The sequence below is a fragment of the Poromitra crassiceps genome (genome assembly GCF_964638095.1).
Source record: "Poromitra crassiceps genome assembly, chromosome: 8".
Classification (NCBI taxonomy): domain Eukaryota; kingdom Metazoa; phylum Chordata; class Actinopteri; order Beryciformes; family Melamphaidae; genus Poromitra; species Poromitra crassiceps.
In genome coordinates, this window is record NC_139629.1 from 41006468 (window position 1) to 41030665 (window position 24198).

Genomic DNA, 24198 nt, shown 5'->3' on the forward strand with positions numbered 1-24198 from the left:
TTTCTCTCTCTTCTTTCTCTCTCTTTATTTAATATTATAAAAAAAAAAAAAAAAAACCTAAACTAAAACTCGTACCACTGTTCCTTCAGGATTTGTAGTTGTCATAGACTGTGCTCCATAGTTGATTGCTCTATTGCTGACAAAAAGTGTGTTACTGTAAGTCGCTTTGGATAAAAGCGTCTGCCAAATGACGTAATGTAATGTATATCTAAGAAAACATTTAAATTCTATACTTATGGGAATGATAGCGAGAACGCTGTGTGCTTGTGTCCGAACACTTAGTTCATCCATCCATTCAGTCATTCATTCTCTGGCTGTGTATTCAAGCTTGGATTTATTCCATCCTTTATTCACTTTCCTGAGAAACACAGTAGTGACGGGAACAAACAGCGAACACAACAAAAAATAGAAGAAGCAGTAAAGTCATATATGAAGACGTGTGTCCGATGTAGCCTGTATATTAATAATTTCTGGTTCTGATTTGGAGTCAGTGGATCATATTACAGTACAGGGAAGCTACTGAGGAGATGTTTTTGTAAATTTAAATATTTATGTAAAATACATTCTAGAATAGAATCTAAATAGATTCTAGGACTCGAGTAAAATCAACATGAAACTCACGGGCACGATGGCGAGCACGGTGTGCGCCTGCGTGTGCCGCAGTAGCACGTCGATGAAGGCGATGACTTGCAGCGTCTTGCCCAGCCCCATGCTGTGAGCCAGGATGCAGCCGAAGCCACTGCTGCCCCTGAAGCGCTCCACGGACTCCACCAGGTTATCATACAGGAAGCGGATCCCTCCCACCTGACCAGAGAGGAGAGAGACAAGACACATGACTCGTGGATCCCTCCCACCTGACCAGAGAGGAGAGAGACAAGACACATGACTCGTGGATCCCTCCCACCTGACCAGAGAGGAGAGAGACAAGACACATGACTCCACCAGGTTATCATACAGGAAGCGGATCCCTGCCACCTGACCAGAGAGGAGAGAGGGAGAGAGACAAGACTCTAGTTCTGTTCGAAACCCGTCCCTATTACAAAAATAGTGGATTATATAGTGTGTTCTCCATTTTTTAATAGGGTTAGGGTTAGTTAATTTTTTAATAGTGTCCAAATTCTTGACTCAGTATCTAGTCCACCATAAAATACCCACAATGCACTGCAATTCCTAGTGAACAGCGAATGTACCCTACATTTTCTCCCATATACCACAATGCAATGCAGTCGTGTATACTGAAGGAGAAGAAGAGTGAGGTAGTGTCCGAAACTCGTTTGATCGTTTCCTCATATAGTTCACTATATGATAAACACTGCATGGGGGGGGGGGGGGATAGTGAGTGAGTGAATGAGTGAACCATTCTGAACACGGCTACTGACTCCACCAGGTTATCATACAGGAAGTGGATACCTACCACCTGACCAGAGAGGAGGAAGGAGAGAGACAAGAGGCAATTAAACCTCATCCTACCAACACATTTAACATACGAGGCGGTCTACCGACTGGAGCCCCTGAGGACCTGAAGAATAAACTACTGTAAGACATAACCATCATAGCAAAAGGTGAACTTATTTCTTCTCAAAACATGATTATTTAGTTACGTAATTAATGTCATCTAAAAAAACAGATTCATATTGGGAAAGTGACAGAAGAGGAGAGAAGAGCAGTTAGCCTACTGTATTTAGGGTCGACCACAGAGCGGATGAGGAAATCTGTATCTGCTGCATCTGTGTCTGTCTCCTTCAAAATGGCTGACAGAGACGACCCGTCAAAAGTTTGGACAGACTGGCATTATATTTATATCTATTAAGAGAGGACAAGCAAGCGCAGGAGGTTTTAGTCTTTTAGGCTTCAAAGCAAAGGTTGCCTAAATACTGACATACAGTAGATAGATAGGCCAATAGGTAGACCCTAAACCTTGAAACAACCTACCTAGGAAAGTAGTATTTTCTTTTCTTTTACTAGTTAAGACACAACTGAACATTAACTGTAGACATGGACTGGTTGAGATTCCTGAGGAGAAGCAGCTTCAGAGTGCCCAAGATCTGACACTACATTGTCACTGTGATGGCTGGCTCGTCATTTTTGCTTTCAAAATCGTTTGCAGTTAGATATTATGTGAAAGGCAAGAACTGACAAAAAAATGCTCCAAAATACATCAAGTCTTCTACCTTAAAAGGCTGTTTACATGTATGCTGATCCAGTCACCATGACAACACAAAACCACCAGACCTCTGCTGTCTGCTGAACCACTTCCTGTACACTTCTCAACACAAAGTATAAGAAACTAACTAACACCTCTACAGCCACTAAAACGCTTACATGTACGTGTCTGTCTTTTTATGTGCTGATAAAGTAACAGTTGGTCAGTTCTGTTTCAATATTAGGAAGACAGATTCTGTTTGTTGTGTAAGATCTCCTCCAGAAACACATTTCTATGGCCGTGCTTTTAATTGAAACATGTATGAAATACCTTTTTTCGCCCTTCAGATCTGTCATTTTTCTTGATCAGTTGATCAGTATCGGAACTTTTGAACTTACAGTATATGTAGTCGGGTTTCCATCCACCTGTTTTGATGCAAAATTTCAATTTGCGCATAAAAAAACTGAGTGGAAACGCTGCCTAATTCGCAAAAACCTCCAAATATCGCAAAAAAGTTTTCACGCTTGAGGTAGGCGAAAAAGTCGGTGTATCGATAAAAGTAAAATGTGAAACGTGCAGTGGAAACAGTTTAAGCGATACTCCGTTGTCTCTCCATTCAAAAACAACACAGTTTGCCTTGATCACTGCAAAACATGACATGCCGTGTAGCCTCAACACAATAGGGCTACACACGGTAAATAATGGTACGCGCAGCACAATACCCACCATGGTAAACAGAAGAAGACTGGGATATTAACCTTAAGGCGACTCACTTCTAGACTTGAATGAAATTGTATTCACTTACTATCTGCTCCGTGGATTACCATTTTACAATTTTGGAGCCGAAATTGTAACATAGCAACGTTGGTCCACAAACGTTGCTATTTTACAAATTTTTTGGAGATCAGGTTGGGATTATAACGTTAGTTTGCCGAGTCGCACCTGGTAATCCAGAAATGGCGTTATGGTACCTTTGTCTACTTGTAGATCATCAAGAAACTTTAAATGAATAACGTTAGATGTGTTTAACAGAGCTGTATATCAGGTCTAGCAGCTGATCAGCAGCTCAGACAGCCTCAAACACCAGGTGATTGACAGCTCTATAATTCGCAAAATAGCAGTGGATGGAAACGCGCATTGTTTCGCATTTTATTTTGCCGACTTTCTGAAAATTCGATTAAAAGTTGCGATACATTTGGATGGAAACCCAGCTTGTGTGTGGTTTGCTGTGCAGCACAAGTTGATCATGGTGATGTACTGCGGTAAGACATGAACCACCTTCGTGAGACTGAAAACCCAGGGATAAGCCTCGTCACTAACCCCATATCCTGCTGCAGGCCCCCGCTGTGGTTTCACATGCGTGTGTGTGTGACGTGTGTGTTTCTGTCAGTCTGCTGTGGTTCAGAAGCTTATCGCTCCTGACCAGAAGGCAAAACCACTGGTCCTCTGCTGGCTGCTGGACCCAAATCACTTCCTGAAGACATGAAAGCTGCACCAACACCTCCCTATCCTCTAAAACAGTGGTTCTCAAAACTTTGTCACATCAAGGACCCCTAAACTGACACAAATCAGACCACACGGACCCCCATTTGATAAGATTTTGCCTCAGTTTCACAGTCTGATCAGTGATCTGATCAGACTGATAAAAAAGCAGAACATTTGGAAAATAAATCCTTTGTGAGATGAGAGAAAGTAAGCGCTCAGTTCTTTTTGCATGTACGTCTACGTCACACCAAAACACTTCCTTTCTCAACAAGAGAAAAAAGAAACCCAAGCTGAGCCCAGGAAGTGACGCCACTCTAGATGCAGTACAGACATCTTTCTATCTGAGGAAGCTTTAGTTCAGAGCTACTGACAGGTGAGATACAGACGACAGACACTGAAAGAGAGAGAGAGAGAATGGCTGAATTCAGATTGGCTGAACTTTCATCGTTTGTGATACTACTGCTTCATTTGACAGGTAAGCCTCCAGTTTGACTCCGGCAGACGACTTCCACTTGAAAAGAGCGACAACAACTCTTAAAAAATACCCGATTGGAAGAGTTTAATTCCAAAATGAATTATCCCAAAATCTAAAATCATTTGTTTTATATTAGACTACCGTAGATTATCGAATTACATAACCTCAAAATTGCATGGTCATTAGCCTTTCTTTTCATCCTCTGCTACAGTTTATTTCATAGGGGGCATCAATCTAATGGATAAAATGAGATATGAAGACAATGTTAATCATATTTCTCCATCATTTTCTCCACAGCAGTAACTGGACAACATTGGCCCATCTCCTATGTCAGAGATGGAGCTGAGGTCACTCTGCCTTGTGAGAATGTGATGTCCAGTCAGGCTAAATGTAACTCTACTACCTGGCTCCTCAATGCTCTTATAGATAAAGACACCACACTGGAGCTGCTCTCGCTCGGGCAGATCGCATCAAATGAGTTTGCCGAAGCTAAAGCAGGCAGACTGAATGTGACAGCCGACTGTTCTCTGCTTATAAAGAATGTCACCATCGAGGATGTTGGTCTCTACACGTGCAGACAGCACGAACACAAACGTCCATATGCATATGTTTTTCTGTCTCTTGTAAACAGTGAGTATTAACACTATAACCTACTCAGCTCAAACTCCCTTCTTGAAACAATATTAATTAGAACAATAACATTAGAATAATTCTGATTCAGTAATGTACCGTAATGAATTTTCCGGGTTATTGCCTTCCTCATCTCTCCATCTTCACCAGTGACTGAACAAGGACAACTGAAGGACAACTATAGTTTGTCCTGCTCTCTGGTGACAATTGAGAATAAGTGTAAAGCGACAGTGGCCTGGCTGTATGAGGGTGTGAAGGTGAACGGAGACATCAGTAACCTGTGGATATCAGCATCTCCCGGCCCCTCCACTCTGTCCTTTCTGCCTACTCATTATGTCAAAGAGAGGTTCCAGTGTCAAGTGACAGACGAGTGCAGCGCAACAGTGAAGTTCCCCTCTCTGATCTCAGGTGAGAAAGATTGTTTTTTGAAAAATGTCTTGACCAAAGTCTAAAGATGTTTTCAAGTTTTCAAGATGAACATTCTTTTATTGAATCTATCCTAATCGTTACTGATATTAACAATTCCTTCTTTTCGGGTTTTTTTTTTTTTTTTTTTACGTTTGTCCAGAAAACAAAACAACAATAACAACAACACCACCACCAGCAAAAGCAGCAGGTACCGTAGTTGCTTTTCATTTTGAGGAGAATATGTGCCAAAGTATTGCTTATTTTACAAGCATTTTTTGATATTCATATATTTTGTTGAACTGTATGCGTGCCTCCATTCAAGTTACAAATTACAACCACAAGTTAGGTTTAAGTGTAAAGTGAGTTTTGAAAGCTATATATTATGATCATTTAAGCCTGTTTAAATTATTAAATTAATTTCCCCTTGAATTTGTTTTACTGACATATTTTTCCTCCACCATGTTATCACACAGATTTGTCTGTTCTGAAGTACATTGTGTTGGCTCTAGCACTGATCGTCATTACTGCTCTGCTCATCAGACACTGGAGGAGAGCTACAGGTGAGAGAATTCACAACAGTATTTTGTAGGACTGGTTAACTCAAATCACAGTTGTAGAATTTAAACTGTTCTCTCTGATTTACTTTTCCAGGGAGGCATACACCAGTACACACAGTGTACACACGGTGACACCATCGTGAAAAACATGAAGAATTAAATATGCATAATAGTCAGGATTCAGGTCTGTGAAGAAGCACCTTACAGTCACACTCGGAAGTGTCGCGACAGGTGCATCTACAAAGATTCTGAGGCAGAGAGCGTGGGGGCAAAACAGTGCTGCAGTGATCATCAGGAAGAGCAGGAAATAATTCCTACCAAAAAGTGGAGGGTTTGGGTTCATGAAATATTGCAAAAACTATTATGGTCTTTATAGATCCTCTCCGGACTTGGAGGGAAATATTCAATGTTATTCGATGTTATTTCATCCTGTATTAACTATTATAAGTCTCTTTTATACAAATGTATCTTTTCCTGCCTCAGTTGTTTATCTCTTATCTCATCAGTAGCTAGGATTTTAACTACCGGTAGATCTACAGTAACAGAGCAGATCATAGCACCAACCACACCGAGACAATTCCCAGTATGTGAAAACATACCTTGGCAAATAAAAGAATTCTGATTCTGATAGAACTGTTTTAGTTGCCGTGAAATGTCTTGAAGCTGAATTTAGACTTGATTTTGAGATTTGTATCAATTGCTTTTAAAGCTGTAAGTAGTTTATATGACAGAACTTTAACACAGTATACCGAGGCATAGACTTTTAGATCTCCTGAAATCTGAGATTGTTCCAAAGCTTAGATTAAAGACAAAAGGTGATGAAGCATTTGCTATCAGAGCACCTAAACAAACAACCCGGGAAGATTATCAAACTTTTGTGTTTTCTGTTAAGACACAACTGAAAACTAATCTTGGTTAACTTGCATTTAACAGGTAACTTGTTAACATTGCTATCATTATGCTGTAGTAGTACTGTTGCGAGTTCAAAATGTTTTCTGAATTTCCAAAGTAAGTTTGAATGAGCTGTGGGCCAGAGGTTGCGCAAGACTTTCTCGTTGTCGGTCACTTTGACAGACAGGTTCAAAAAATGCAGTCATAATCTATTATTAACTGTGTTAAAATGACAGCCTTCAGATTTCTGTCATTGTTAAAAAAAAAAAATTCAAGATAAGATAATCCTATCTTAAAGCTGATTATTGCTGTTCATTTATATTACCTGCAAATAAAAGACTGTTTAATACAAATTGTGTATTGTAATTCCTCCAAGTACTACTAGTAGTGCCATGGCTTTCACAGTGGGAGGTAGGTTAACACACTGCCAGACACATGGATTTGAGACAAGCTAAACATATTGTATCTTTAGCTATGTTGTATCTGTTTTTTGTTTGTTAAAAATGACCTGAATTCATCATTGAATGATTGTGACTTATTAAGGATCCAGAATGTAAAACATGTCAACCAAACACTTCAAGAGCAAGAAAACAAAAAAGAACACTAAATCACTGTTACACTGCACTCTATGGGTTGAAACGCCACACTGCAGTCACTGATGGCACAGCAGTAATAATAACATAAATGTTGTAAGTAAAATGCTTGAAAGTTGATGCTTGATTTGCTCGTTTACTTAGTGACTCTCATCTAAAATGTGCTGTTGCTTTAATGTTGTTATCATTAGTAGTAGAGTAGAGTAGAGTAGAGTAGAGTAGTAGTATAGAATCATCATGATCAAAACAGAGAGTATGGACCTGACTGCTTATTTAGCTAACAGTGAGGTAACTATGGGGTTCCTGCCGTTGATCAACAACACTTGTAAAGCCCGGCGCTGATATGTTTTTTTGTACAATTGTTGCTCAAATGATCAAGAAAATCTTTAAGACCTCTGGGACCCTAATCTAATCTGGGAATCTAATTTCAGACTTTTTCCTGCAATTTAAGGCATTCATTTTTGCAAAATTGATTTAATGCTTTTTAATGACACGCGGATACCCTGATCTATGTGGTCCAACTGAAGGCCTGGGGTCCAGGATCACGGTTCGTCACTATTGCACACAACATATTTTCCTCCACCTTTACTATTTTCCACAATTTAGAATAATAGTAAAGACATCAAAACTACGAAATAACAAATGGAATTATGCCACGACCAAAAAGTGTGAAACAAATCCAAACTATCTTTTATTTTAGATTCTTTAAAGTAGCCTCTATTTGCCTTGATAGAAAGACAAAGGCTTTGAAAAGAGATTCATACATAGGATCAAGTTCACTATTTCTATTAGTCTAAGAAACTCATTTCAAGCATTTAAGCAGAAGCCTTACATCAAAATGGCTTGAAGATAATGAAAACTATGGTATAATATTCAATAAGAAGTGACCAAACTTGTGACTGGTAGTGTATATTTACCAGAGTTTTCAGCATCTAATTCATGTTTAGATGTTTACTGGACAGAGAGGAGGACAGAAGGTTTGAGCAGTGATACCTGGTGAGGTTTGACGGCTCGAGCCAGCTGAGGCGACAGGAAGATATCCTGCTCTGTGATTGGATGATTGACGTTGACCAGCACTCTGCCCTGGGCATCTGGTTGGTTGAGAGTGTCGTTAGCGTGCGTGCCGCGTGGCTCGCTGTCTTCTTCTTTGGTGGTGCCCGCCTCGCTGTCAATGTGCAGGATGCCTTCGTCCTCCCCCGAGCTCATGTCAATCAGGTCTGGAGGGAGGAGAGGAGGGGGGGGCAGGAGAAAGGGAAGGAGGGGAAGGAGGAGAGAGGGAGGGAAGGAGGAGAGGGGGACGGAGGAAAGAGAGGGGGGAGGAGAGAGGGAGGGATGGAAGGATGAGAGGGAGGGAGGGGAAGGAGGAGAGAGGGAGAGGAGAGAGAGGGAGGAGAGAGGGAGGGGAAGGAGGAGGAGAGAGGGAGGGAAGGAGAGAGGGAGGGAAGGAGGAGAGGGGGACGGAGGAGAGAGGGAGGAGGAGAGAGGGAGGGAGGGAGGAGAGAGGGAGGGAAGAAGGAAAGGGAAATAAGGGGAAGGCAACAAGGAAGGAGATGAGGAATGGGAAAGTAAAGGAAGAATATTAGAAAAACCTTATTCAAATGTTAGGTAATGGTTACAAAATATGTCATATTTGGAAATATATAATTTCGAAAACATGTAAAAATGTCAGATTAAGTTGGTAAAATTAATCAAATTTAATCTCGGAAACACATAAATTAACGAGTACCTACTATAATTTGCTTGGATTTTGAGCAATACTGTACATCAATTTGTAAAATTTTTTTTTTGTAATGGTCGATATCTTAGATTTGAATGGGTGAAAAACTCTCAGACAAAGAACCTTGTTAATGTTCATCTCAAATGACAGCTTTTCACATGATGACAATAATAATTTCTAGTACAATATTTTTTACTGGCCTTGACATATATGTCATGCGTCATATGTGTATTTTTATCCACCCGCCAAAGTAAACAATGTATTGATCATGAGTAGTTGGACTAGTCGGACGTCAGATGGAGCAGAGACGTCATACTGGGCGGAGGCCAAACACTGAAATCCATTGCTTATAAAAGGAGCCAACGTCACCAGAGAGAGAGAGAGAGAGACAGAGAGAGTGAGTGCATGAGAGAGAGGGAAAGAGAGAGAGAGAGAGGGAGAGATATTATATAACTGTAATGGCTGGTTATACAAGTAGGATTAGAGTGGAGGGGGGGGACTGGTTATGCAACCCCAACTAGAAATGTCACTGTGCCACTCTGTGTGTGTGTGTGTGTGTGTGTGTGTGTGTATGTGTGTGTGTGTGTGTGTGTGTGTGTGTGTGTGTGTTTGTTTGTGTGTGTGTGTCTGTCTGTCTGTGTGTGTGTGCGTGTGTGTCTGTCTCCCTCACTTTATTCTTTCTTCCTCAGCTTCCCCAAATCTGCACATATTGCATATGTTCTTTGTTCCACCTGTCATTCATTCATGCTCTCTCTCTCTCTCTCTCTCTCTCTCACACACACACACACACACACACACACACACACACACACACACACACACACACACACACACACACACACACACACACACACACTCTCTCTCATGTGTGTGTGTGTGTGTGTGTGTGTGTGTTATGCAAGTGTGTCTATGATTTCCCTCCGTCTCCCCCTCCTGTAGGAGCATGTGTGTTTATCCTTGACTGTGTGTGTGTGTGTGTGTGTGTGTGTGTGTGTGTGTGTGTGTGTGTGTGTGTGTGTGTGTGTGTGTGTGTGTGTGTGTGTGTGTGTGTGTGTGTGTGTGTGTGTGTGTGTGTGTGTGTGTGTGTGTGTGTGTTTAATAGGGAATGGTACATGATGTACCCAGTAGAGGTTTTAAATATTCTGATGCCAGCTAATCTACAACAAGTCCCTCCACTCCTAGACAGCCACACACACCCCCTGGTGGTTTGTGCAGGGAGAGTTCATTTGGTTTGAACTTTTGCCAAAATGCTAGAGAGTCCATTTACCCACGAGTAATTAAAAAAAGGCATTGAACATCTGCTGGCTGAACATCACTTTGCTATTGTTTGTTTGTTTTATCTGAAATGGACAGGCAACTTCCTTCATATTTTCTTTAATGGAACAGTAGGATGCATGCAGAAGAGGCATTTGACATTTGATTGACAATTTACCTGTTGTGTGATCAGATAGTCACAGTGTGACGTGCCCTCCACGTGCAATGACGACTTTTATTAAACGCCTTTTTCTTTTTTAAATTCAGATAGTATATCTAACAAATTCCATAGCCAAATGGTTAAGACGCGGGCGCCGCAGGATCGATCCCTGACCAGGACAATATTTTTTCTTTCGATGTAGCAAAAATCGTTGAATCTGGACATACAGTAGGCTATATGCAACGCTGCTGCATGCATACTGTGCAGATTTGTATCTGAATATCTGAATATAGCCGTTGTGGGAGCGGCATATTTCAACATTGTGGGGAAGTAGACGAATTACGTCGCTACGATTTCCATTCCGGATATATTTTTAGACTCTGACTAGATGTAGTGGTTTGACGTGTAGCACACGGTCGTTATACGTGAAAATGTTTGCTGGGACATTTTAGATTCGCAAGAGAAACAAATTCATACATAGGATCCAACTTCACTATTTCTTGTCTAAGAAACTAATTTCAAGTGTTTAAGTGGAAGCCTTTAGATCAAAATGGGTTTAAGAGAATGAAAAACATAGCCTACTACATTCAATCAGGTATGTCCAAACTTTTGACTGGTAGTGTGGTGCCAGAGGCAGAGGTCTTTGCCCGTAAACACCTCTTTGGAGACACGCTGCTGAATTGTATTGTTGTTGTTACTCAGCCCGCCGAGGTGACGCTGTCTCTCCTGTCCTGTTGTGAGAAGCTTTACACAGACAGGCCCAGACGTCTGCTTTCATTCACATTTCCTCACTTTTCATCTTCCACTTTGCTGGAAAGGTAAAAGCTGCTGTGCTCTTTCAATGTGCTGAGCAAGTTCCCAGAGCCTCGGGCTCAGGAGCGACATTTGAAACGGAGTGTATGATTGAATAAACGCATGGCTGTCATGAGCCTATTAAAGCTGTTTTGCTTGATGTGATATTTTAAAGATGTGAGGCAGACAGCGGCAGGCTACTGTTAACGCCGTATTTCGCTTGGGTGTCACATTCCCTCAGCGACCAGCAGAGGGAGCCTCTGGGCGACTTCTTTAACGCGGACTCGGAGCGGCTTGGTGTCTGTCCAGAAAACCTCCACTGCAAAGGTTCAAAACAATCTAGTTACTTGCAGTTAAGTTACCACTGATGAGTAGCTAGGGCTTAAAACACACTGACACACTTATATCAGACACTATATTGCACTTGCAATTTAAACTGTGATTCATATCATCACCAGTTTTTCTTGTCATAAATATTTTTGACAACTTTTAAATTGTTTCACTCCTCTCTTATTGCTGTTCTTTGCGATTTGGATTGTTTTTCAATGAATTGTTGAGCTCTACTAATGAGAGACAGAAAGAAAGAATAACATGAACATCTGTTCCAGGATCAGCTCATGTCTGAGGATGTCCGTTTGAGAAGGATGTTGCAAGAGGAAAGTTAATTTCCAAAACCATTCTGTATTTCTAAAATAGATCTAATCTGTCCAAGTGTTATCAGGGTGTCAAGTACCAAGTTAACAGACTGTGCTTGAAATTAATTTTCAAAGAGTAGGCATCATTTTCTCCAAATCTTCTTTGACATCCAGAATGAAACTCGGTCGTCTGAGAAATGAAAACATGTCTTTAACTCAGACACACCGTGCTCTTTAAAGCATCAGAGGAGTGAAGTGAAGTCAGGGCTTATGTAATGTTCAGGCTTTGGCTCGGCGCTGCAGACAGCTGAGAGCATCCAGCTGGACCCTGGGCTCATAAATAAAGCATGCGGCTCGCTGTCGCCTCCCGTCTCCTTACATAACCTGCAGACACAGCTGGCCTACTGGCCCACCAGCTGACTCTACTGGCCCACCAGCCCACCAGCTGACTCTACTGGCCCACCAGCTGGCCTACTGGCCCACCAGCTGACTCTACTGTCCCACCAGCTGGCCTACTGGCCCACCAGCCGACTCTACTGGCCCACCAGCTGGCCTACTGGCCCACCAGCCCACCAGCTGACTCTAAAGGCCCACCAGCTGGCCTACTGGCCCACCAGCTGACTCTATTGGCCCACCAGCTGGCCTACTGGCCCACCAGCTGACTCTACTGGCCCACCAGCCCACCAGCTGACTCTACTGGCCCACCAGCTGGCCTACTGGCCCACCAGCTGACTCTACTGGCCCACCAGCTAACTCTACAGGCCCACCAGCTGGCCTACTGGCCCACCAGCTGGCCTACTGGCCCACCAACAGGCCCACCAGCTGACTCTACTGGCCCACCAGCTGACCTACTGGCCCACCAGCTGACTCTACTGGCCCACCAGCTGACTCTACTGGCCCACCAGCTGGCCTACTGGCCCACCAGCTGACTCTACAGGCCCACCAGCTGGCCTACTGGCCCACCAGCTGCCCTACTGGCCCACCAGCTGACTCTACTGGCCCACCAGCTGACCTACTGGCCCTGCCCCCCAAGCTGGCCTACTGGCCCAATACTTGTTCCAGGTTAAATTCAATCATTTAATACTGAAAGAATAAGGACTTTTATTTTTGATACTTCAGTTCATGTTACTGTTAATACTCCTATACTTTTGTAAACCTTTGAATTCAAAAAATTTACTTTTATATTAGGATAGTATTATTAAAATTAAGTTTGAATGCTGAATATGAGACTAAATTACTTGTTAGGATGGACATTTTTTGCAGTGTCTGTGTGTGCGTGTGTGCATGCATGCGTGTGTGTATGTCTCACCTGTTTTGCGTGTGTGTGTGTGTGTGTGTGTGTGTGTGTGTGTGTGCATGCATGCGTGTGTGTGTGTCTCACCTGTTTTGCGTGTGTGTGTGTGTGTGTGTGTGTGTGTGTGTGTGTGTGTGTGCGTGTGCATGCATGCGTGTGTGTGTGTGTGTGTGTGTGTGTGTGTGTGTGTCTCACCTGTTTTGCGTGTGTGTGCTACAGTAGTGGAGGTGGTTACGTTGGTCTTGCTGTGGTCCTGGCTGAAGTCCAGGCGGATCACGTCCCGTCTGGACGACGCTTCTGCCTGCCGACATGCTGCCGACACCGGGGAGGATGACCCGCGCTGTGGCACCTCACCTGGAGGGCCGGACCATTTATGAGATAAGGAAAAAAAACATTTCCACATTACAAACGTATCATGTCTGTCTTTTGTCAGATGTTTCTTCTTTATTTCCCCTTGTGAAATACGGAATAGTTTCCAGCGTCAACTAGGCCAGCAGTGCTTCTCCATCTTTTCCATATCAAGGACCCTGATTTAGTCACATTAGAGCCACAGACCTCCATTTGATGAGATCTTGGACCCAAATGTGAGAATATCATGACTATCTGTCTTCTACTGTAGGTAGAGAGATAACAGTGACACTCTGATCAAAACAGTCTTTTTTCTACATTCTGTAATTGTGTTAACTTCTTGTCAATGAAACAATTCATCAATTTGCTGAGGACCCCCTGGAATCCCCTCAAGAAGCACTGTTCTAGGCCTCCTCTTTACTCCTTGCCAGATAGTGTTTATTTTGAACGGGTTATCTGCCAAAGGGTTTGAGGAGCACTGGGTTAAGGTAAGGGTTTGAGGAGCACTGGGTTAAGGGTTTGAGGAGCACTGGGTTAAGGTAAGGGTTTGAGGAGCACTGGGTGAGGAGCACTGGGTTAAGGTAAGGGTTTGAGGAGCACTGGGTTAAGGTAAGGGTTTGAGGAGCACTGGGTTAAGGTAAGGGTTTGAGGAGCACTGGGTTAAGGTAAGGGTTTGAGGAGCACTGGGTTAAGGTAAGGGTTTGGGGTTCGAGTTAGATGGGATACTGCAGCTTGTGAGTAGGCCTACTGTATGCATGTGTGTGTGTGTACTGGAGTGCACCATCTCACCTGTTGTGTACTCAGGCAGCAGCGGGACCGGGAAGTCCTGTTTTCTCTCCAGACGCCGTCTCCTCTCCAGCTCCTCCTGCTGGGCTGCTTTGGTCACTGCCTCCAACTGGTGCTCCCTCAGTAACTTCCTACAGACACGCCCCCGGAAAATCACATTACTAATTAGCTATGATTACCTGTGTTATCCTCTTTTGGGCTCTGCCCCTGACCGATGCTCCCTCAATTATACTCTTATTAAATTTTTGATGCGATATGATGGTTTTGAGTAGAACGCTTGGATAAAGTAGTCATTTGAGAAATGATTACCAGCTGTGACAGAGGGGCTAGTATTGTTTTCACCTTGTGAGTCCGTGTGTGTATCATCATGGTAAAATGTGGTTCTGGAGACACCTATTGTCTACTATTGGAACTACCACAGAAGCGGTTCTGAGTACTTTGGCAGGTGTTCATATCTCTGTCTGTCTGTGGACAGATTTGGTCACTGTGATAGCGTCAAAACAGTGTTCTCAAAATCACAATATACAAACTTGCACCTTTGAAATCAAACGGAATCACTGCTCCTTGTCTCAATTTTACTCATTCTGTTCCAATCATGTTATACCTTATTACTTCCCAATATAGTCTAGGGAATCTGTGAGAAAAAATGACCCAACCTTAAACAAATTGCAACAGAAATTATTTGTGTTGTATTCAGCTCTTGAAACCTTCCAATTTAACATACTGAAAATCCCAGAAAATCCCAGAAGTGGAACATTCTCAAAATTGGCATTGTCTCCACAAAGGAGGTGATGTTTTCGGTGCTGTTTGTCTGACCGTTTGTCTGTTAGCAGGAGGATTACGGCAAAACTACTGGGCCGATTTTCATGAAACTTGGTGGAAGGGTGTAGCGTGGGCCAAGGAAGAACCCATTACATTTTGGAGCGGATCTGATCCGGGTCGGCTCAATGGAGGGGGCGGGGCTAGGGAAAAGAGTCTGTTGCTAGGGATAGGAAGGTCGTAGAGAGTCTGGATTCGAGAGGTGGGTAGGGGGCATGGACAGGTGTATCGGGGGGGAGTGTATGTGGGAGGTGGGAGCTGGTGTGGTCAGGAAAAAGGTGGGGCTAGGGAAAAGCTCTACCAAACATACTGTAACATAACAAAACAAAACATAAAAAATGTAAGTGTGGCTAATATGTTCTAATAGTTAGTGGAAAAGGGTGAGTTTTCATGCACATCTTGTTCCCTCAGACAGCCATCGCAAACCATAACTTCATAGTCATGTCATTCATGAGTCTCGCATTGGAGGCAATTTGATTTTGGCAAGGCACAGCGCAAGTTGTAGCTCAAACATGCAGACGAGTGGACAGGTAGGCTAAGTCTCCATATCCGAAGGTTATGGGTAAGTTGACCACCATTTATTGTCTGTTACCAATGACAGTCATTGTCTGTTACCATTCAAAGTAGGCTAGCTTATTAAGCACTTACTAGTTAGCTATAATAGGTATAGCTTAATAATAGCTTATTAAGATACTTGTACTATCTGTTATTCATTTTCTTTGTGCAAATAAACAATAAACAAACATAAATAAACAATAAACACTTACTCTGGAGATGATGTAGCCTACCACTTGTGCTCTTCTCCCTACTTATACTCCAACCACTTATAAAGCCTCAGCCAGGCGGTAATGCAACATAAAGGATGCCAACTGCCATAAAACACCACAGAAGGATTTATTACATCACTGATGACATCACAATTGCTCGAGTGACATCACTGATGACATCACAATTGCTCAAGTGACATCACTGATGACATCACAATTGCTCAAGTGACATCACTGATGACATCACAATTGCTCAAGTGACATCACTGATGACATCACTGATACATGACAATCGTGACATCACAATCGTGGCACACACACCGCCTGCCCACTTATTGGACCATAACATCAGAACCATTGATGGCCACAACACATTCCATGTTATGGGCATTATAGCTGGAGTTACACCAGAGAGCCAAACCAGTACCTCTGATAGCTGTGACATAGCAGCAGTTGGACACATCAATATCCAAAATCAGAGACCCCCTGGCCTTTAATCCATGTCCTATGGGAGGATTGAGAATGCCACAGGTGTGTGATTCTCATGAACATGGTACAACTCATAGCAAAACTCAAAGATATCAAGTAGGATCTAATTTCACCATTCAAATTGAAATTATAATCCACTAGGCATCTTGCACCCTACGCGAGTTCGCCTGCCTTGCAGCTCGCTGAGCTAGCCCTGCAGCTCGCATAAGCAGCTGCTTCGCATTGGAGGCAATTTGATTTTGGCAAGGCACAGCGCAAGTTGTAGCTCAAACATGCAGACGCGTGGACAGGTAGGCTAAGTATTCTCCATATCCGAAGGTTATGGATAAGTTGACCGCCATTTATCGTCTGTTACCAATGACAGTCTTTGTGTGTTACCATTCAAAGTAGGCTAGCTTAATAAGCACTTACTAGTTAGCTAATAGCTTACTAATAGGTATAGCTTAATAATAGCTAATTAAGATACTTTCTAAGGTACTATCTGTTGTTATTCATTTTCTTTGTGCGAATAAACAATAAACAAACATAAATAAACAATTATAGCTGCTGCACAGCAATGGGTCGTGGCCGGGCAAGTCTCAAGGCTTTGAGCTAGAGTCCCCAAGTCAAGGCTGAAGTCTTTTAGCTATACTCCAAGTCAAGTCTCACGTCTTTGGTCACAAGTCCAAGTCAAGTCTCAAGTCTCTTATGGATGAGCGTTCTATCATCTGCTTCTGCTGCATGCCATCCAGTCTGCTTAGAACATTGCATAGCTAAAACTAAGGGATTCAAAGCAGGTTCAGGTTTCTTTGCAGCATGTAGCTTTTTCATCATCTGATTCCGTTTTTTGTTGCGAGGCATCTCACAACAATACAGTACAAGTAGGAATCAGTATATTCACAAACAAAAGTAGTAGTTACTTGCCTGTTGCCTCACTGTTGTAGCGTGGATGAGGTACTGGTGGAGTTGATGTTAGATGGAGAGGGAGGCTGAGCGATTAATAGCCACCTGGCGAGTTTGTATCTCTTCGGTCCTACGCTGCAGGTCTGTGGGGTCACACAACTGATATACCAGCAGGAGCTGCTTTTTCGTCTTATGGACAGACTGGATGCTTGCTGGTGGTGTTTTATGGGACTGGCTGCTTGCGTGTGCACTGCTTCCACTTATATAGGGTGAGCCAGGAAGGATTTATGACATCACTGATGACATCACAATTGCTCGAGTGACATCACTGATGGCATCACAATTGCTCGAGATGATGTCATCAGTGGGACGGACAGACAGACAAACAAACAGAGCCCTAGCTCCCTTAGATAGATAGATGTGCTCATTTTTGATGTATTTCCAGACACTTTTAGAGACACTGTGAGGGAATAAATTCATTACCGTAACACATTTTTAATTGGAAATATGAAACAACAAACTTTTTTTTTCAATGGCAAGCACTTCAATATGCTCAAGGGTAATGGGTATCACCCAAAATGTGTATGATTAACAAATACGAAGTTGTAGCTAACATTGTGAGAAATGACATGTTGTATTACGACTACCGTACATACTTACATGAGAAAATAAAAATCTGTTCTACTTAGAGACTCAACAACCATTTCTGTGGATTGCCCCCAAAAATGTGGAAATAGACACCAAATTTGTAATTCTAGGTCTAGTTGGAGTCAAGATATGGCCAACATTTTAATAATGGCAGCCATTTTGAAAAAATGTAATTTTAACATATTTCCACTAATGGGATTTTCTGGGATTTTTAATATACCGTAAATTCCGGACTATAAGCCGCACCGGTGTATAAGCCGCACCTGCAAAGTTGACTATTTTTTTCTTATATAAGCCGCACCGGACTATAAGCCGCGGGTGTTTTAATGGTATTTTTTTTTATTGTGTTTTAATGTTTAATTACTGTAAGGGTTCATGCACAGAGGGGATTGTCGGGAAAGAGATGGCTGTTTGAGGAAGCTCCCATTTATTAACATTTCAACAAAACAACATAACACAACACCACCTGTGTTTTTTTTTTACAGTGCACACAGTGTCCGCAGTGTGGTGAAAAGAGGGCAAGAGAGGAAATTAAAACAGAAGTGGATTTATAGTTAGAAAGAGTGCTAAAGAAGAGAGAATTCCGTTTTTTATTTTTTTATTTTAGTTACTCACAGTACTATTGACCAGTCCAACTCAAAAGATATTCGGCAGTTTCACTTTGAGCTCTTGTTCCGCCGCTGTCCATCAATGGTTATGACGAGTCTCGCTGGGTACAGTACGCCAAAGCGATATCCATTGACTTTAACCTTTTCGATGATGCTGTTGTATGTTGCGCGTTTCTGTTGCACCAACGCGGAGAGGTCCTGCCGGAAGAAAAAGCGCGTACCCTCCCAGGTGAGGGGCTTCTTCCCCGCAGCCTGGAGGATGAGTTGACGGTCGGGCCAGCGGAGTAGGCAGATGAAGATGGCCCTCGGTGGCAGGCCGGGGTCTGGACGTGGCCGAGGCGCCCGGTGTGCCCTGTCCACCTCTGGTGGTTTCTCGCCTTCCTTCAGGTCCAGGATGTAACACAGGATTTTGCCACGAAAGCGTCCATGTCACCAATCTCAGCTCCCTCTTTTACATTGATCAGGCGAATGTTATTTCTTTTACTCCTGCTGATTAAGTCATCAACCTGCGTGTGCAGGGTTTCGATTTGTTTTTGCATTTTATCCACTTTCGGACTCACTGTGTTGTTTTTGTCCTCCAGTGCGCTGATGCGCTTTTCCGCATTAGAAACTCTGTTCACGGTTGCCTTATTTTCTTTAGTGAGTGAGTGGATGGACTTCTGCACGTTTTCAAACTTGTTTTCAAGCTGCTCAAACCTCTGAGCGATGTCGGACTTAATCGATAGTGTTTCACGGAGTAAAAGTTTAGCCCAAGCCGTGTATCTCCAGCCTCCAGCAGGTGAGTCATTTCCTCATTCATGGCGGTGATTGCTTCGTCTTTTTCTTTCTGCTTACCTGTGTTGTGTTATGTTATGTTATGTTATGTTGTTAAAAGAGGGCAAGAGAGGAAATTAAAACAGAAGTGGATTTATAGTTAGAAAGAGTGCTAAAAAAGAGAGATTTTTTTTTTTTTTTTTTGAAAAAATCCATAGATAAGCCGCACCGTTATATAAGCCGCAGGGGCCAAAAAAGGCCAAAAAACGGGAAAAAAGCCAGGGCTTATAGTCCGGAATTTACGGTAGTGTTTCGGGCATCAATATAAACATAAAAATGTGAAAATAAATTCTGTTGCAATTAGTTTAAGGTCAAACCTTATTTTCCCTAGACTAATAGGGAAGTAAAGATGATAACTTGAACCTAAAGCTTCTTAGTTGAAATTAGATCACATTCGACATGAGAGAGAAGAGGGGAGAGATCAGTGAGATCAGAGGATGAGAGAGAAGAGGGGAGAGATCAGTGGGATCAGAGGATGAGAGAGAAGAGGGGAGAGATCAGTGAGTTCAGAGGATGAGAGAGAAGAGGGGAGAGATCAGTGGGATCAGAGGATGAGAGAGAAGAGGGGAGAGATCAGTGGGATCAGAGGATGAGAGAGAAGAGGGGAGAGATCAGTGGGATCAGAGGATGAGAGAGAAGAGGGGAGAGATCAGTGAGATCAGAGGATGAGAGAGGAGAGGGGAGAGATCAGAGGATGAGAGAGAAGAGGGGAGAGATCAGTGAGATCAGAGGATGAGAGAGAAGAGGGGAGAGATCAGTGAGATCAGAGGATGAGAGAGAAGAGGGGAGAGATCAGTGGGTTCAGAGGATGAGAGAGAAGAGGAGAGAGATCAGTGGGTTCAGAGGATGAGAGAGAAGAGGGGAGAGATCAGTGGGTTCAGAGGATGAGAGAGAAGAGGGGAGAGATCAGTGAGATCAGCGGATGAGAGAGAAGAGGGGAGAGATCAGAAGGGAGGAAGAGAAAGGTAGACGCAGAGAGAGGTGAAGCTCCAGGATGCTCTGTTGTCCAGCCAGCAGGAACCTGGCTGTCTCCATGTGTGTTTTATTATGAACACAGTTGCTGTTAAGACAGCGGCGTGCGTTAGTTTGCTCTGCAGCGCCCTCAGGGGGACTGGAGTAATCCCTTTCATCTAGTCGAGCCGTGAGTCAGACTCTCCCTGCAGCTCCTCGGTTCACTGAGAGTGTGTGTACTTGTACACTATGTCAATGTTTGCCTGTGTGAATGAATGCCTGTATCTGTGTTAGCATGCGTGTAGAATGCTTAGGTAGGCACGTATGGAATGTACGTGTGTGTGTGTGTGTGTGTGTGTGTGTGTGTGTGTGTGTATGTGTGTACGTGTGTGTGTGTCTGTGTGTGTGTACGTGTGTGTGTGTGTGTGTGTGTGTGTGTGTGTATGTGTGTGTATACGTGTGTGTGTGTGAGTGTGTGTGTGTGTGTGTGTGTGTGTGTGTGTGTGTGTGTGTACATGTGTGTAGTGACTGAGTGCATGTACTGTATGTATATCTACCAGCACTAAATCCTCCTGCAGCAACAACATGGCCTCTGGCAATGAGAGACAGCATAATTCATATTGGCCATACGGTCTGTAGTTTGGCTCTGATTTGGACATAAACACCTTTTTTTAGGCTGAAACAAAAGCTGAAAACTCAAAATCCAACTGGCATAGCAATACATTTTATTCCAAAACAGTGTAGCCATGTAAAATGTATTGGACAATAGAAAAAACACATTGTCTAACTTTCTTTTTTTAAACAAAAAGGTATTTTGACGATGAATCATGACTTTAATAGTAACCCATAACATGCTTTACTTCTTTGCCAACAATCCTTTTGTATCCCTTTGTTTTGAACTGATGGCTCCTATATTGCAGGTTATATCCTGATGCCTGAGGCTCCTAACACAGTAAACACTCTTGATAAGCGAGTGGGCGGCCATGTCTGGCCTCTCCACTAATGGCTCATTTCCACCACATATAACAGCACAGTACAGCTCTACTCGACCTGGTCTTACTCGGCTCTACTTGATATAGACTCTGTTTCCATAGCAAGTTTACTCACCTCCGCCCACACCTGGTCGTCATAGCGACCACATATCTGCCCTCCGCCCATAGCCGAAGTAGGCTATAACGTATAACGTTAAAATTAAATCCATACACGGAACTTTTAAACTGTTTATGAAATACTGGTGCCTCTAAATGACCTACAGTGTACATGGGCAAATGTGACAATCGACCAGGAGAATGGATATCACTTTGTTGTTATTTAGGCTACATGCATGCGCTGCGCGGGGGACGGGAGTTGCGCTACGGGGAGAAGTGAAGCCTCTACCCCGGCGGCCTCTCACCAGGCAAGACCGCGGCTTCGCTAAACCCCCGCCTGCGGCCTAGCGGAGCCGACAACTACAAGGGCTTCCTGAGGAGCGGACTTTTTCTCTCTCAAAACAATTGAAAACCACCGCCATGTTAAAGCTGAGCAAGGAGATCGATTTTATTTCACCAGAGCCGAAGGCAGCAACACAAAAGACCGATGGAAATAACATTAACAGAAGAGAAGGTAAGCCCCACTAAACTGGTATCCAGCATTGACAGTCAGTAGATACAGTCAATACGATTCTGCCTGACCAATCAGTCGTCTGCAGTGTTTTCACGTCACCGTATGGTACCGAGTTCACAGCGCTGGAACCTCAACAGAGCAGGGACCAAAACTAGCACGACTCAACCCCCGACTCGACCCGGGCTGTCCACGTTTTTGATCGGTGGAATGAGACAAAAAAGCGAGACGAGCTGGGCGGGGCCACGCTGATACCAGCGGTGGAAATGGGCCATAAGACCAGTTTCTCTTGAGAAGTGAGTGGGCGGGGCCATGTCTGCCCTCTCCACTAAGAGCAGTTTCCAGGTTGCTTAGAAACATGAAAAGCTGAATCAGGACATGAGGGTGGTCACCTGATGTTGCGCCTCATGTGGGCCGGTTTGGAGCTCATCTTCTTGGATCCCGTCAGCGAGGAGGGAGGGGAGGGGCTCTGGCTGGCCGGCCTGGAGGGGCGTCTGGAGGAGGGGGGAGGGTGGGCCGGCGTCTTCCCCGAGGGTGAGGTAGATGGGGGAGGGGTGCACTGCCACTCGGCCGGGTCGCCTCCCTGAGCCTCCTTCTCTGAGCTGAAGGGGGCGCTGTGGGCCTGGTCTGAGAGGAGGAGACATAGGAAACATGGCGGTTAGTTCGGGTGCGATAAAGCAGCAGATACAGTTAATACATACTGTATGTGTGGACAAACGCGCGCACACACACACATGTCATGTTCACCGCATGACAAGTGGCAAACTGACGTCAGGTCTTCCACAACATAAGAATACACACACGCACGCGCACACACACGCACACACACACACACACACACACACACACACACACACACACACACACTTTATTTTACATAATGATACATGGAGGCTGGTGATGAGCTCACTGCGAGTTACATAAAACGCCCCCTGCAGTCCATCTACATGACAACTAACTTCTTTATCAGGCTACTGACACACCACTCTCAGCCTGTGTGTGTGTGTGTGTGTGTGTGTGTGTGTGTGTACGCGCGTGTGTGTGTGTGTGTGTGTGTGTGTGTGTGTGTGTGTGTGTACGCGCGCGTGTGTGTGTGTGTGTGTGTGTGCGTGCGCGTGTGTGCGCGTTAAAACAATTAATTTGCAATCAAATAATGAATGATATCAAATAATGAATGAGTGAATAAACAAATGAATAAATCAATCAAAACACAAACAAGCGAAAGAATGAATGGAATGATGGATGAATATTTAGCCTCAAAACATGATTAGCCTTATCGTTTAAGCCAGGGCTATTCAACTAAATTGTTCAGGGGGCCACATTGTCAGAAACCTAAGGGACCGGGGGCCGGACCGTTCCCCAAGCCATTATATGTACACTTGACACAATGCGCCACCACATTTTCGCAGCCGCGCTGGAACTATTATTAAGTAGGGGGTGCTGTAAGGAATGGAATCTCCTGTGACCTTTTCTCTGCTAACTACACAGTTCTTCCTCCTCTTCTTCTGTTGATTCCAAACAAACCGGAAATGTAGAACGCATCAGTTCCTGAGTCACTATTGAGTCAAATCAATCAGAGGTAGAGAGTAGTAAAACATATATTTATTTATATGTAAATGTCTCCTGGCTTATTACTTTAAATTACATGTTCAGCTTTGCCCGCTCTGTCTCTCATCCCTTCTGCCGCTCACTCCACACCAACACACACCAACTTAAAGAACAGTTATATAACAATGCCTCAAATGCACAGTGCCTTAACATCATGACTCTCTCTCTCTCTCTCTCTGTCTCTCCTCGCTCTCTCTCTCACACACACACACACACACACACACACACACACACACACACACACACACACACACAGACACAGACACACACACACACACACACACACACACACACACACACACACACTCAAGGAGAGAGTGAGGGGGCAGACAGGAAGGGAGCAGAGGAGAGGGGCGAGAGAGAAGAGAGCAATGAAATCATTCAAAGACAGATGCACTTTAGAGGGGGCGGACTCTCTCTCACACACACACACACACACGCACGCGCACGCACGCACGCGCACGCACGCACACACACACACACACACACACACACACACACACACACACGCACACACACACACACACACACACACACACACACACGTACGTACGGGAAGCCGGTCTGCTTCCTCTCCTCAGGTCAAAAGGACAACAGGTCCAGGACTGATTGACCAGGCAGAGACAGATGTCCACATTGTGTTATAACATAGATGACTCAATGAGACGTCCTATTGGTTTAACATCCACACAGAGCGTGTCCACATTGTCTTTATGAGACGTCCTATTGGTTTAACATCCACACAGAGCGTGTCCACATTGTCTGCTGGCCTCATATCAGGGCAACAATGAGACACCGTCATGCCACAACCCTTTCAAATATTTCAAATGTCTGTCAACATTTCAA

At 43.7% G+C, this 24198-nt stretch overlaps 2 protein-coding genes across 3 annotated transcripts in view; one reads left to right on the top strand and one right to left on the bottom strand.

Moving 5' to 3' along the window:
• Positions 1–24198, bottom strand: part of LOC310780717 (helicase ARIP4-like) — a gene marked incomplete at both ends in the record, with an annotated part of 82424 nt that overhangs the window by 16858 nt on the left and 41368 nt on the right. The window contains 5 exons of the mRNA XM_083641227.1: positions 622–804; positions 8176–8399; positions 13230–13388; positions 14172–14299; positions 22137–22371. Of these exons, the coding sequence (XP_083497353.1) occupies positions 622–804; positions 8176–8399; positions 13230–13388; positions 14172–14299; positions 22137–22371 (929 nt within the window). The remainder of the gene's footprint in view (positions 1–621; positions 805–8175; positions 8400–13229; positions 13389–14171; positions 14300–22136; positions 22372–24198) is intronic.
• LOC310781395 (uncharacterized protein) lies at positions 3997–6835 on the top strand. 2 transcript variants are annotated; one of them, XM_083642016.1, is made up of 6 exons: positions 3997–4103; positions 4401–4733; positions 4884–5141; positions 5302–5349; positions 5615–5701; positions 5793–6835. In XM_083642016.1, exons 1-6 carry the CDS (start codon positions 4043–4045, stop codon positions 5828–5830), a joined length of 825 nt encoding a protein of 274 aa, XP_083498142.1. In that variant the 5' UTR covers positions 3997–4042; the 3' UTR covers positions 5831–6835. The 2 variants fall into 2 exon arrangements, with proteins under 2 accessions (XP_083498142.1, XP_083498143.1); XM_083642017.1 differs by having other exon boundaries at positions 4019–4103; positions 4404–4733.